The sequence below is a fragment of the Babylonia areolata genome, chromosome 5 (genome assembly GCF_041734735.1).
Source record: "Babylonia areolata isolate BAREFJ2019XMU chromosome 5, ASM4173473v1, whole genome shotgun sequence".
NCBI classification, from domain to species: domain Eukaryota; kingdom Metazoa; phylum Mollusca; class Gastropoda; order Neogastropoda; family Buccinidae; genus Babylonia; species Babylonia areolata.
The window spans coordinates 10,106,988-10,122,294 of NC_134880.1; the positions used below are offsets into that span (position 1 = coordinate 10,106,988).

The 15,307-nt window shown below is 44.6% G+C and overlaps 1 protein-coding gene across 2 annotated transcripts in view; it reads left to right on the top strand.

Annotated features, from left to right (window-relative positions):
• The window catches only part of LOC143281920 (uncharacterized protein KIAA0825-like), a 49,281-nt gene that overhangs the window by 12,308 nt on the left and 21,666 nt on the right, over positions 1-15,307 (top strand). For both annotated transcript variants that reach the window (XM_076587217.1, XM_076587218.1), the window contains exons 8-13: positions 2,818-3,047; positions 5,408-5,551; positions 6,416-6,537; positions 7,498-7,651; positions 11,255-11,445; positions 12,524-12,703. In XM_076587217.1, the coding sequence (XP_076443332.1) occupies positions 2,818-3,047; positions 5,408-5,551; positions 6,416-6,537; positions 7,498-7,651; positions 11,255-11,445; positions 12,524-12,703 (1,021 nt within the window). The remainder of the gene's footprint in view (positions 1-2,817; positions 3,048-5,407; positions 5,552-6,415; positions 6,538-7,497; positions 7,652-11,254; positions 11,446-12,523; positions 12,704-15,307) is intronic.

The following is a 15,307-nucleotide window of genomic DNA, read 5'->3' on the forward strand; positions in this document are numbered from 1 at the left end:
TTCAGGGATGTTCAAACTGGTAAGTTCATGTTTCCACCAAAGACAGACACATATTACAGGATCTTTTAAGTGCGTGCGTATTTGATTTTCAGCATGTGTATAGTCAAAGTGAATTAAGGCACAAGCAGGTTGACACATGTGTTGCGCTGGTAAATCATGAAAATCTCCCTTAACTCACTCAGGATGACAAGTTTTCTCCCTTGCTTTTCCCCACAGACGGCCCATTTGTAAGGGTTTGGAAAAAAAATTACAAAAAATACAAAATACTGTGTAAAAAAAAAATGAAACTTTCAGAACTGGTTTATTACGTGTTGAGCTAGTACATATAAAATAATCAAATTTCTCATCTTATTTTTACAGTTTTGCCATATGTAGAAAATACTGCCAATTTTCCACCCCGAATCACCATACACATGCTCGCTTTCTGCATTAAATTCGCTTTCTTCTTCGTCATCATCCACCTCTTCAATGTCCGACCCTTCAGTTTGTAGCATTTCAAGTACTTTGGCAACCCTAAAACGTTGCCATCACTGCCTTGTTCGCTTCACAACATTCTGAGAAGAGCCCGCTTTGCTAACAGGCTGGCACGCGAGCAGCCGACTGGTCAGTGACTTTGTCAGCGTGTGTGCGAGACAGGCCACACATGCCAGGCTGACCAATCATACTATTCAATTGTGGAGTGACCCAGAATAGCGCACTCTGCTTGGCTAATCACAAAATCACGTGTACAGCGCGTGATGGAATTTTACTTTTCGAAGAATGCTATTCCATTCCTTCGTCCGAATCCGAATACTTTTTGTGTAGGAATGCGTGAGCATTCCTTCGTCCGGAGAGAGTTAAGCCAGTAGACGCTGATAATGGGATTGAGACCAGGACCCTCAGATTGAAAGCCCAGTGTTCTCAGCACTTGGCTATTATGCACACCAAAGATGGATTGTGTGCAGTTGGCACACAATCTAGTGTTCTTCAGCCTTTGCATGATAGACTCACTCACAAGCATCTCAACAAGTCTTTTAAAGAAAGGCTTGAACCCTGTAAGGCCAGTGCATTGTATTTTCAGTCTGCAGAGGAATTGTTTCTGGGTGAAATGTGCTGTTGTTATTTATTATTTTTTATTTTTATATTTTTATTTTTTAATGAACAAACCCTTTTCTTTAATGATTGAAAAGTGGTCATTTTTACATTTTGCCATGTGAAAAAAGACTTGAATATTTCTGTGATGTGAAGGGAGAAGAGGGTATGAGAAAAAATCCCAGGCACAGTTATGGTGTGCTGATGGGGTGATATTTTTGCATGGATAAAGGTAACAGGTATCATCATTGTCATAATCACAATAAAGACAATGACGATTGTCACTGATGTCAGTATGATGATAATGATAATTGGTGTAACTGATAATTATTATTGTTTGTTGATAATACTGTTGTTATTGTTGTTGGAAATAAAAGCATTTCATGTCATAAAATTATAATGAGAAATATTCAGTTTTTCAGTGAACACAACCACCCAACACCAAATTGTTAATTGTGGATTGGCCATTGGCCCATACTCAAACCATGTGGGTCTGGGGTGGGGGGTCCAGGGAAACAGACAGACATATTGGCAATATTTACATCATTCGGATGAGACGATAAACCGAGGTCCCGTGTGCAGCATGCATTTAGCGCACGTAAAAGAACCCACAGCAACAAAAGGGTTGTTCCTGGCAAAATTCTGTAGAAAAATCCACTTCGATAGGAAAAACAAATAAAACTACACGCAGGAAAAAATACAAAAAAAAGGGTGGCGCTGTAGTGTAGCGACGTGCTCTCCCTGGGGAGAGCAGCCCGAATTTCACACAGAGAAATCTGATGTGATAAAAAGAAATACAAATACAAATAAACATATCCGAATGACTTGAATGAAACATTTCCTTTTGTTCACTGCATGAAAAAGAAATTTCAGCAAACTCTAGTTATGTCTTTTTGTTTTAATTTGAGTAGTTTTCCAGTGTTGATTCTTATAGAGCCCTTCAGAAATGTTTCTCTGAGGTCTCTGTACATTTTAGACTGGCACAGTACAGTTTAAAAAAATAAACCAAAAAAAAACAGAGAAAGATTTGTGACATATACACTTCACACATCTTACTGTTTGTTGATTCACTGTATCAGTGGAGATCATTGTTAACTGGTAACACATTCAGTCTCAGCTGTTTAATGGCTACTCTGTACGGAGGAAGGTGGCAGAATGGTTACGACTCTGATATGCCAATACAGAGAGTCCGTGAGGGTGTGGGTTTGAATCCCGCTCTTGTCTTTCTCCCCAAGTTTGACTGGAAAATCAAAACTTTAGCGTCTAGTCTTTCGGATGAGACGATGAACTGAGGTCCTGTGTGCAGCACACACTTGGTGCACTGAAAAAGAACCCATGGCAATGAGTGTTGTCCTGGCAAAATTCAGTATAAAAAATCCACTCTGATAGGTACACAGACATATGTGCAGGCATTCAAGGCCTGACTAAGCATGTTGGGTTGCCTAGCAGATGTGGTGTAGTGTATGTATGGATTTGTCCGAACGCAGTGACGCCTCCTTGAGAAGCTGAAACTGAAAACTGTAACAGTACTTTTTCCAGTGTGTGATAAGTGGTGTGGTGTGTGGTGTGTTGTGATATGGTGTGGTGTGGTATGGTGTGGTGTGGTGTGGTGTGGCGTGGTGTGGGGTGGGGTGGGGTGGGGTGTGGCGTGGTGTGGGGTGGGGTGGGGTGGGGTGTGGCGTGGCGTGGCGTGGCGTGGCGTGGCGTGTGGTGTATGGTGTGGTGTGGTGTGCTGTGGTGTGGCAGTGGTGGAGCACAGCCGCGTGGAGGAGAAGTTCCGGTGGGAGTGGAAGCTGGTGTTCAAGAAGCTGTCGGTGGACCTGAGCCAGGCGGTGGAGGGCCGGCTGCTGGACCAGATGCACAGCTGCCTGGCCGCGGAGACCGCCCTCTGGGACAGCCAGCACGTCCTCAAGGCTGTGCCCACGCTGGCTGCCCTGCAGGGGGGAAGGGTGGAGTACCCCATGCTCACCTCTTTGGTAAGGGGTGGTTAATTGAAGAAAGAAAAAAAATAGTTTCGCCTGCTGTCCTTGGTTGATGATGTGTTTCAGATTTGTTTGTTGTGTGTGTTTGTGTGTGTGTGAGAGAGAGAGAGAGAGAGAGAGAACTCAGAACAGTGTGTGTGTCTGTGTGCGTGTATTTGGTGTACTGAACTATCCCAAGGTCACCTGTTTGGTATGGGTTTACAATATTGTTGTTGATATCTCTCCACGTTAGTGTATATAATTTTAAGATATTTGGTGTGAGAGTCTGTGTGTGTGTGTGTGTGTGTGAAGATATTTTTTCCAGTATCCTTTGTCAGCAAGAGTAGAGACCTGTTGGGGTGTAATTCTGCTTTGTGTATACAGGCAAAACCAGATGAAAACACACGTTTAAAATCTAATGATAAATGTTTGGTGGGTTATAGCATGTACCCACCTGTGATGTATAGAGAGGTAAAACAAAAAAACAAAAAAAAGAATGGTTACACAAAATACAAAAACAAAATCGAAATGAGTGAATGAGCGAGTTGCAGCCAATGAAAGGCAAAGAAGGGTTTGTGTTTATGTGCGTGCATTTGTATGTGAGCATGCGTCTCCGCACTTGCACATTAGATGAAACAGCCATTGAAAAACAGAGCGTTGGTGAGAAATTGAAAGCTGAACAATGTTTTTAGAGATGAAGCGAGCAATGATATATAGAGGTTAAGAAGAGTTGTGCTACGTTGAAACAGTCATTTTGCGTAAGTGGCAGAATAAGATAACTTGGCAGTGATATTACAGTATAGTTTCCACAGCCAACAGTTTTCCTGTGGCAGTAGTAGTTTCCTAAAAATAATCAGTGATAGCAAGGTGTGTTTAAGTGGTATGATATCAGTGATAACACGATGTGTTAACAGTGTGGAGTGACATCAGTGATAACATGATGTGTTGACAGTGTGGAGTGATATCAGTGATAACACGATGTGTTGACAGTGTGGAGTGATATCAGTGATAACACGATGTGTTGACAGTGTGGAGTGATATCAGTGATGACAAGGTGTGTTGACAGTGTGGTGTGATATCAGTGATGACAAGGTGTGTTGACGGCGTGGTGTGATATCAGTGATAACAAGGTGTGTTGACAGTGTGGAGTGATATCAGTGATAACAAGGTGTGTTGACGGCGTGGTGTGATATCAGTGATAACAAGGTGTGTTGACAGTGTGGAGTGATATCAGTGATGACAAGGTGTGTTGACGGCATGGTGTGATATCAGTGATAACAAGGTGTGTTGATGGTGTGGTGTGATATCAGTGATAACAAGGTGTGTTGACAGTGTGGTGTGATATCAGTGATGACAAGGTGTGTTGACAGTGTGGAGTGATATCAGTGATAACAAGGTGTGTTGACAGTGTGGTGTGATATCAGTGATGACAAGGTGTGTTGACAGTGTGGTGTGATATCAGTGATAACAATGTGTGTTGACGGTGTGGTGTGATATCAGTGATGACAAGGTGTGTTGACAGTGTGGTGTGATATCAGTGATGACAAGGTGTGTTGACAGTGTGGTGTGATATCAGTGATAACAAGGTGTGTTGATGGTGTGGTGTGATATCAGTGATGACAAGGTGTGTTGACAGTGTGGTGTGATATCAGTGATGACAAGGTGTGTTGACAGTGTGGTGTGATATCAGTGATAACACGATATTTTGACAGTGTGGTGTGATATCAGTGATAACAAGGTGTGTTGACAGTGTGGTGTGATATCAGTGATAACAAGGTGTGTTGACAGTGTGGTGTGATATCAGTGATAACACGATATTTTGACAGTGTGGTGTGATATCAGTGATAACAATGTGTGTTGACAGTGTGGTGTGATATCTGTGATAACAAGGTGTGTTGAATGTGTGGTGTGATATCAGTGATAACAATGTGTGTTGACAGTGTGGTGTGATATCAGTGATAACAAGGTGTGTTGACAGTGTGGTGTGATATCAGTGATAACAATGTGTGTTGACAGTGTGGTGTGATATCAGTGATAACAAGGTGTGTTGACAGTGTGGTGTGATATCAGTGATAACACGATATTTTGACAGTGTGGTGTGATATCAGTGATAACAAGGTGTGTTGACGGTGTGGTGTGATATCAGTGATAACAAGGTGTGTTGACGGTGTGGTGTAATATCAGTGATAACAAGGTGTGTTGACAGTGTGGTGTGATACCAATGATAACAGGGTGTGTTGACAGTGTGGTGTGATATCAGTGATGACAAGGTGTGTTGACGGTGTGGTGTGATATCAGTGATGACAAGGTGTGTTGACAGTGTGGTGTGATATCAGTGAAGACAAGGAATGTTGACACAGTGTGCTGTGGTTCAGGGCAGTCACCAGTTCCTGGAGGTGGCTAACCGCCTGCTGCCCCTGGCCAGGGTTGGCTGTGATGGCTGTCTGCTGCCCGTCAGGTCCTCCTTCATTGACACCTTCTGCATCTGCCTCAAGAACTTCCACGTTCAGCTTGTCAAGGTGAGTTAACTCTCTCTCTCTCTCTTGCTCTGTTTCTGTCTCTCTGTCTTGGTCTTATCTTTCTCTCTCTCTCTCTCTCTGTGCCTTTGTCTGTTTGTTTGTCTGTCTGTCTCTCTTGCTCTCCACTATCTCTGTCTGTCTGTTTACCTGCCTGTTTTTCTGTCTGCCTCTCTTTACTATTTCACTTGGGTTACGCTGCTGGTCAGGCATCTGCTTGGCAGATGTGGTGTAGCGTATAGGGATTTGACCGAACGCAGTGACGCCTCCTTGAGCTACTGATACTGATGCTGATACGTTCATGTGTAGTATTCATTTTAGGTGTGTGTAAGTGCAGAATTTCTTGTGTAGTGTGTTACGTGCTTTTGTTTCGTGAACTTATTAGCTGTGCTATTTCTCACAGATTTACTTTGCGCTATTCTCATACATGTATTGAGTATAAGATCATTTTCTGTTTGTTCTTTTAGATGCGCTATGTGCATGTTGGACACAGGACTTCAGTTTATCAATCATTTCTTCTGAAACAGTAACAGCCAGACCACTACTCATGGTTTAGTAAAATTCCCAGCTCGAATATATAGGACTCGAACTTGTGACTTACTTATTTTAGGCAGTGAAAGGGACACACACACACTAAATCCAGTCATAATAGATCAGAAACAAGTGGAAATAGTGGACAGTTTTAAATATCTAGGGACTATAGTTGATCACAGTCTCACATCCAGTGAACATGTTGATGCCACTGGCAAGAAAGCGCACCAGAGACTCTTTTTACTGCGAAAATTAAGAAGTTTTAATGTTAGTCCACACATACTTGGGGTGTTGTTTTGAAAAGTTTCCAGTGATGACAATGACTGGTGTGTCCAGATGAGCAAAGATGTGCCAGGAAAAGCTTCCCTGAAACAGCTTTACCTGATCCTGGCCACGTGTGGAATGATACGGAACCACCTGATGCACTATGAGAACCTGCTCACCACGGATGATGGAGGGTCAGTACCTGAAAATGCTGCTTGAGAAACCGTACATTTTTCTTAATTGATTACGAAAATAAGGTGTGAATGATGATGATATGGATATTTATGTAGCACCTATCCTTGGTCGGAAACCAAGCCCTAAGCGCTTTACAGACACAGTCATTTGCACAACAGGTTGTCTTCCCAGGCAGAGCTGACTGACAGCTGTCGCTGGGCGCTTGTCTTTCATTTTCTGTGTATTATCCGGCTTCAGTCATGCAGACATTTACTCACACAGACGTGAAACATTTTACGTGTATGACCATTTTGTGTATTTGCCCCGCCATACTCCATTTTTGGGGTGGGGGGTGTATGCTGGGTATGTTCTTGTTTCCGTGACCCACCAAATGCTCACATGGATTACAGAATTTTTAACGTGTATATTTGATCTTCTGCGTGTGTATATACGCGAAGGGGGTCCAGGCACTAGCAGGTCTGCACATATATATGAAAGACCTGGGAGATTGGAAAAATCTCCATGCCTAACAGGCGCTGTTACTGAGATTCGAACCATGGACTTTCACATTGAAAGTCCAGCACTTTAACGCTGATTGTTACACTGCAGGAAGAAGCTGTTAGTGACACACACACACACACACACACACACACACACACACACACACACACACACAGAAAGTGATGCTGATTGTTACACTGCAGGAAAAAGCTGTTAGTGACACACACACACACACACACACACACACACACACAAACACACACACAGAAAGTGATGCTGATTGTTACACTGCTGGAAAAAGCTGGCTGTTAGTGACACACACACACACACACACACACACACACACACACACACACACACACACACACACACACAGAAAGTGATGCTGATTGTTACACTGCAGGAAGAAGCTGTTAGTGATACACACACACACACACACACACACACAGAGAAAGTGATGCTGGTTGTTTGCACTGCAGGAAGAAGCTGTTCACTACACTGGTGCGGCAGTACAGTGAGCTGCTTGATGCTGTGATGAAGCAGATTGTTCAGCTGCACAGTCAGACCGTGGCCACCAGCATTCTCATGGATGCTGAGTCCACTGACTGGGCCAACTTCAAAGACTTCTATGAGGTGAGCAAGGCTACTGCTTCGTCACAGCTGTTTAGTTAAAGAAACACTGATGTCAGTGATTGTTATTTGTATGCAAGTAGAAAACGTGGGTTTTTTGGGGGGTTTTTTGGTTTTGTTTTTGTTTTTTGTGGTGTTGTTTCCCCAAAGGGAATGTGGCATATTCCATTTGTGCAACTGTGGGTATGGGTAAAGAGATAGAGGAGGTCGACTCGTACACTGCTGACTGGCAGGGCCGAGAAAATGTGGATTGCGTCGAGTGCGTTCGCGGGTCGATAAAAATGACATTAAAGGCAACACTGACCTGAGTGTGTGGCAACAAACCTCTAGAAGTCACTAGTGGAGGTGTAGGAGGTGGTGGAGGTCTGGAGTCGACCGGAGGGAGCGGAGGAAGTGGAGGAGGCGGCGGGACAAAGGGGAGGTTACCTACTTCCAGGAGGTTATCGGCCCTAGTTGCTTTCGTTTTCTCAGCATAGGCGGATAGTAGTTTGCACAGGACAGGAATGTCAAACCCCTGCCGGAGTCTGCACTAGTTGGGTCACGGTAAGTATGTTATTTAAACGTAATTTTAGATAGAAAATTTCCTATTTCAGCATTACTACATTTTTTGTAACATTCTGGATCTGGATAAGTACGTCGCTGAAGCCGAGGGATTGACTATAAATCTGCAACTGTTTTAACTAAACCAAACAAAAACTAATTTCTTACATGCTTGATATAACCTGTTAGCTTGTTGTTGCTCTGCTGTTTATATGTAGTAGTAGGCCTCCTTCGGTCATGGCTGACAATGGATAGAGTATATCTGACCTAATGTCTAATTGGGCTGTCTGCTTGGACCAAGCAGCATCGCCTGTGACTGTAGAGACTGATGCGAGAGAGACAGTCTCTGTCACAGTGGTCACATGTGTATGCTGATGCTGGTCTGTTGGCTGCCGTCCCTTTTCTGCGAGCTTGCTTTTCTGCTGCAGCAGCTGACAGTTTGTCCTCACCAATCCGTAGCTGATTCTTGAGAGTGTTTCTCCATCCGTTGCGGTCATCTGCAAGGTCCTTCCAGGACTCAGTGTTGATCTCAAACGCCTTCATGTCACGTTTGCAAACGTCTTTGTATTTCAGCTGTGGGCAGCCGATGCTTCTCTGCCCTGTGGCGAGCTCTCCATAAAGGATGTCTTTTGGGATGCAACCATCTTCCATGTGGCGAACGTGGCCCAGCAAGCGAAGCCGGCGCTGTCTCAGCATGGTATACATGGTCGGGAGGCCAGCGCGAGTCAGGACTTCGGTGTTTGTCACCTTGTCTTGCCAGGAGATGCCGAGTATGCGCTGTAGGCTTCTCAGGTGGAAGGTATTGAGCCTTTTCTCCTGACGAGCATGTGTGGTCCACGCCACACTGCCATACAGCAAGGTGCTGAGGACGCAGGCTTTGTATACAGCCATCTTTGTCTTCATTGTCAGCTTGGGATTTGTCCACGCTCTTTATGTGAGGCGGGCTAGCATTGTGGCTGCCTTCCCGATCCTCTTGTCGATCTCAGTGTCAAGGGAGAGGTTGTCGGTGATGGTGGACCCAAGGTAAGTGAATTGATGGATGACTTCAAGCTCATAGTCATCAATGGTAATGGCTAGTGGAGATGGGTGTCTTGGCCTAGGACGTTTGTCTTCTTGAGACTGATGGTCAGATCGAAATCTTTGCAGGCCTGGGAGAAGCGGTCCATTAGTGACTGCAAGTCCTGTTGGGTGTGGGTCACAACTGCGGCATCGTCGCCAAAAAGCATGTCTCTGATGAGGGCTTCACGGACTTTTGTCTTTGCTCTGAGGCGGGCGAGATTGAAGAGCCTGCCATCTGATCTGGTCCGCAGGTAGATCCCTTCTTGCGCTTTGCTGAACGCATGCCTCAGGAGAAGAGCAAAAAAGATTTCAAATAGGGTGGGGGTGTGTTTATATGTACATGTTTAATATTTGTTTTGAATAAAGGTTTCTTCAAATCAAATTGTTGTTTTTAAAAGCCAGGAAATGGGGTGTGGGGCTGTGGAGGGAGGGGCTGTGGCTACTTACGCTGCTTTGGGATGATGATGATATGGATACTTAATAGCACCTATCCTAGGTCGGAGACCAAGCTCTAAGCTCTTTACAAAGTCATTTGCACAACAGGCTGCCTACCAGGGTAGAGCTGACTGACGGCTGCTGCTCATCATTTGTTTCCTGTGTCATTCAGTCAGGTTTCAGTCACGTACACATACACACTCATACAGACATATATAATGTTTTACGTGAATGACTGTTTTGTTTATTTACCCCACCATGCAGGCAGCCATACTCCGTTTTCAGGGGTATGCATGTTTGGTACGTTCTTATTTCCATAACCCACCAAATGCTGACATGGATTACAGGATCTTTAACATGTGCATTTGATTTTCTGCATGCATATTCACATGAAGGGGGTTCAGGCACTAGCAGGTCTGCACATATGTTGACTTGGGAGATCAGAAAGATCTCCACCCTTTAACCACCAGGCACTGTTACCGAGATGCAAACCCAGAGCCCTCAGATTGAAAGTCCAGTGCTTTAACCACATGGTTATTGGGCCAGGGATGCCAGGGAATATTACTGCCATTAATATAGATGATGGATAGTGGAGTGATGGCCTAGAGGTAACACATCCGCCTAGGAAGCGAGAGAATCTGAGCGCGCTGGTTTGAATCACGGCTCAGCTGCCGATATTTTCTCCCCTTCCACTAGACCTTGAGTGGTGGTCTGGGCGCTAGTCATTCAGATGAGACAATAAACCTAGGTCCTGTGTGCAGCATGCACTTAGTGCACATAAAAGAACCCACAGCAACAAAAGGGTTGTTCTTGGCAAAATTCTGAAGAAAAATCCACTTCGATGGGAAAAACAAATAAAACTACACGCAGGGAAAAAATACAAAAAAATGGGTGGCGCTGTAGTATAGCAATGCAATCTCCCTGGGGAGAACAGCTCGAATTTCACAGAGAGATCTGCTGTGATAAAAAGAAATACAAAATGCCACAAAAAAACAAAATGCAACAAATAGGTGTGCTCTTTTTTCAGGTTTATGGTTTTCTTTTGGTTTGAACATGGTGATTGAATTTCACTGTCCAGACTTTGGTGGGGTGGGGAGGTGGGGGGAGGGGGTGAAATTAAGATAGCGGTTTGTGTTTCAGTTAAGAAAATAGTTTTAGAATAAGTTGTCATAGTTAAGACAAGTGGAGAATGATCTGGACATAAAGATGTCCTGGTCCAAAACTGAAAAATCAAAATATCCAAAACTGATGATAGTTGTAAAATGTTCTTCTGGATTTCTTTGAAAAAATTCTAGAAACTCCCCCCACCCCACCCGCATTTCCATAGAAATCTTCAGTGGAAATTACCTGATGGCTTTCAGGTTTGAAACACTTCAACTATACTGGAAGACAGGGTAAATTTCAGATCTAGCTATCATGACTAAAAAAAAAAAAAAAAAAAAAAAAAATCTGTACTTTGAACCATTAGCATCCCTGTTAACGTCATGTTTGCATTTTACTGCTGATTTACTACTGTTTGCACAGTTTTCCATTCCTGTGAAAACTGAGGGCCTCTTCATTGTATGTTCCCAGGATGAGAGATGCTCATTCACCATACAGATGTGGAATTTCCACCTGCGAGGTTTACGGCATGATCTGTGGACAACCTGTGCCCCTACCTTGGCCCAGAGCATCTTCAGTTCTGTTCTGCAGGACTCCTTGCTGACCATCATGCAGAGATACATGCGTGTCCTTCCCAGCTTCCGGCGTGTCAAGCAGTACAAGTGAGGAATCATTCACTTCCGTTGTTCATGTACTGTCTATATATAAAGCCCAACACTCGGCTTATATCACAGATTGACATAAGTTTTCATTTGGGCCAACAGCAAAGTGAGAGCTGTATTATCAATGGTTTCTCCAGTCAATGGGAAACCATTTACAGCTTAGTCTTTTGTGAAGGACTATGACTCTCAAACTTGGAGGCAAAATTGCACTGGCTTTTAGTGCTGCAGCCTTGTGGGCTAGTTGGCCTTTGGGAACCATCCCAACGCCGACTGTCCTAAAACCCGCTTGGCTGAGAGAGTGGGGATGTACTTGGGCAAGACACTCTCCACTATTATCAAATTCTAGCCCAGATAGTCAGGACAGCAGTTGCCTCCTCTGCTGTTCTGATGGTCATAGTCGGACACAACTGACTATCATAAATATATGATATAAAGTCATTCAGATTCATTATTCATGCTAGTCTTCCATTTTGTTTGTTTTCATTTTGTTGTTTTTGTTTTTTTGTTTTGTCTTTTTGCTGCCCCATCTTTCACACTGTGATTTTGACAGAAATATGTGATGTCATGAAGCGTGAAACAAAAAGTATGTTATATTTGTTGTTTTTTTGATGCACCTTCTTTCACATTGCTGATTTTGACAGAAGTATGTGATGTCATCAAGTGTGGAACGAAAAGTATGTCACAGAGTTTTGTTCACTTTGTGAACCTCTAATTATTGTACTTGCATGGAACTGCAGGTACTACTGCACTATCAAGGCAAGGTAGAATAGTTTTCTTGTGCCCCCTTGGGGCATTGAAACGTTACATACATACCGGGCACATCTTTTACACATACCATGTAAACAGTAAGAGTGATGTCGTACACTATGTCTGATGTTTTTAATTTTTGTTATTTTTTATTTTTTATTTTACTTTTTTTCTTTCTTTTTTTTTTTTTCTTTTCTCAAGGCCTGACTAAGTGCGTTGGGTTACGCTGCTGGTCAGGCATCTGCTTGACAGATGTGGCGTAGCGTATATGGATTTGTGACGCCTCCTTGAGCTACCGATACTGATACATGACACCATGTGTGTCCTGCAGGTACGACGTGACGGCCATTCTGCTGTGTGTGATGGACCACCTGCTGTGGGCGAGCAACTCCGCATCCAGGCTGCTGGACCCTGGCCACAGCCAGCTGCCCCACTACAGCATCCACAACCTCTGCTCCAACCTCATGGCCGCACTTGCCATCGTCGCCTCTCCCCTCGATGCTGTGTACAGGTAACGTGGGGGTTAGGGAGCGAGGGAAGGTTGTGGTGGTAGTGGTGTTTGTCTCATAGTGGTGGTGGTGGTGGTGGAGTGTATCTCATAGCGGTGGTGGTGGTGGAGTTTATCTTATGGTGGTGGTGGTGGTGTGTATCTCATAGCGGTGGTGGTGGAGTTTATCTTGTGGTGGTGGTGGTGGTGTGTATCTCATAGCGGTGGTGGTGGAGTTTATCTTGTGGTTGTGGTGGTGGTGTGTATCTCATAGCGGTGGTGGTGGAGTTTATCTTGTGGTGGTGGTGGTGGTGTGTATCTCATAGCGGTGGTGGTGGAGTTTATCTTGTGGTGACAGTGGAGTGTATCTCATGGTGGTGGTGGTGGTGGAGTGTATCTCATGGTGGTGGTGGTGGAGTGTATCTCATGGTGGTGGTGGTGGTGTGTATCTCATAGCGGTGGTGGTGGAGTTTATCTTGTGGTGATAGTGGAGTGTATCTCATGGTGGCGGTGGTGGTGGAGTGTATCTCATAGCGGTGGTGGTGGAGTTTATCTTGTGGTGATAGTGGAGTGTATCTCATGGTGGCGGTGGTGGTGGAGTGTATCTCATAGCGGTGGTGGTGGAGTTTATCTTGTGGTGATAGTGGAGTGTATCTCATGGTGGCGGTGGTGGTGGGGTGTACCTCATAGCGGTGGTGGTGGAGTTTATCTTGTGGTAGTGATAGTGGAGTATATCTCATAGTGGTGGTGGTGGAATAGAATAGAATAGAATAGATTTTATTGTCATGAAACCGTAAGGTTTATAAGACACAAATGCAATGGTAAATGAATGAACGAATGAAAAACACACAATTAATCAATCAGTTAATGCGGTAAATTGCAGCAGCATTCATAAACAAATTTTCCCAATCTTGTTTGTATATATTCATCATCTGTTAGCATCACCTGACTGGGAATATGTCCTGTGTTATTCAAATTTTGAATATCCTTTAAAAATTGTTGGAGTGTATCTCCTGGTTGTGATAGTGGAGTGTACCCCTGGTTGTGGTGATAGGAGTGTATCCCATTGTTGTGGAGGTAGTGGAGTGTATCCCATTGTTGTGGTGGTAGTGGAGTGTATCCCATTGTTGTGGAGGTAGTGGAGTGTATCCCATTGTTGTGGTGGTAGTGGAGTGTATCCCATTGTTGTGGTGGTAGTGGAGTGTATTCCTGGTTGTGGTGGTAGTGGAGTATATCCTTGGTTGTGGTGGAGTGTATCCCAATGTTGTAGTGGAGTGTATCCCTGGTTGTGATAGTGGAGTGTACCCCTGGTTGTGGTGATAGGAGTGTATCCCATTGTTGTGGAGGTAGTGGAGTGTATCCCATTGTTGTGGTGGTAGTGGAGTGTATCCCATTGTTGTGGAGGTAGTGGAGTGTATCCCATTGTTCTGGTGGAAGTGGAGTGTATCCCTGGTTGTGGTGGTAGTGGAGTGTATCCCTGGTTGTGGTGGTAGTGGAGTGTATCCCAGGTTGTTGTGGTAGTGGAGTGTATCCCTGGTTGTGGTGGTAGTGGAGTGTATCCCTGGTTGTGGTGGTAGTGGAGTATATCCTTGGTTGTGGTGGAGTGTATCCCAATGTTGTGGTAGTGGAGTGTATCCCTGGTTGTGTTGGTAGTGGAGTTTATCCCTTGTTGTGGTGGTAGTGGAGTGTATCCCTGGTTGTGGTGGTAGTGGAGTGTATCCCTGGTTGTGGTGGTAGTGGAGTGTATCCCTGGTTGTTGTGGTAGTGGAGTGTATCCTTGGTTGTGGTGGTAGTGGAGTGTATCCCTGGTTGTTGTGGTAGTGGAGTGTATCCTTGGTTGTGGTGGTAGTGGAGTGTATCCCATTGTTGTGGTGGTAGTGGAGTGTATCCCATTGTTGTGGTGGTAGTGGAGTGTATTCCTGGTTGTGGTGGTAGTGGAGTATATCCTTGGTTGTGGTGGAGTGTATCCCAATGTTGTAGTGGAGTGTATCCCTGGTTGTGATAGTGGAGTGTACCCCTGGTTGTGGTGATAGGAGTGTATCCCATTGTTGTGGAGGTAGTGGAGTGTATCCCATTGTTGTGGTGGTAGTGGAGTGTATCCCATTGTTGTGGAGGTAGTGGAGTGTATCCCATTGTTCTGGTGGAAGTGGAGTGTATCCCTGGTTGTGGTGGTAGTGGAGTGTATCCCTGGTTGTGGTGGTAGTGGAGTGTATCCCAGGTTGTTGTGGTAGTGGAGTGTATCCCTGGTTGTGGTGGTAGTGGAGTGTATCCCTGGTTGTGGTGGTAGTGGAGTATATCCTTGGTTGTGGTGGAGTGTATCCCAATGTTGTGGTAGTGGAGTGTATCCCTGGTTGTGTTGGTAGTGGAGTTTATCCCTTGTTGTGGTGGTAGTGGAGTGTATCCCTGGTTGTGGTGGTAGTGGAGTGTATCCCTGGTTGTTGTGGTAGTGGAGTGTATCCTTGGTTGTGGTGGTAGTGGAGTGTATCCCTGGTTGTGGTGGTAGTGGAGTATATCCTTGGTTGTGGTGGTAGTGGAGTGTATCCCTGGTTGTGGTGGTAGTGGAGTTTATCCTTGGTTGTGGTGGAATGTATCCCAACGTTGTGTAGTGGAGTGTATCCCTGGTTGTGG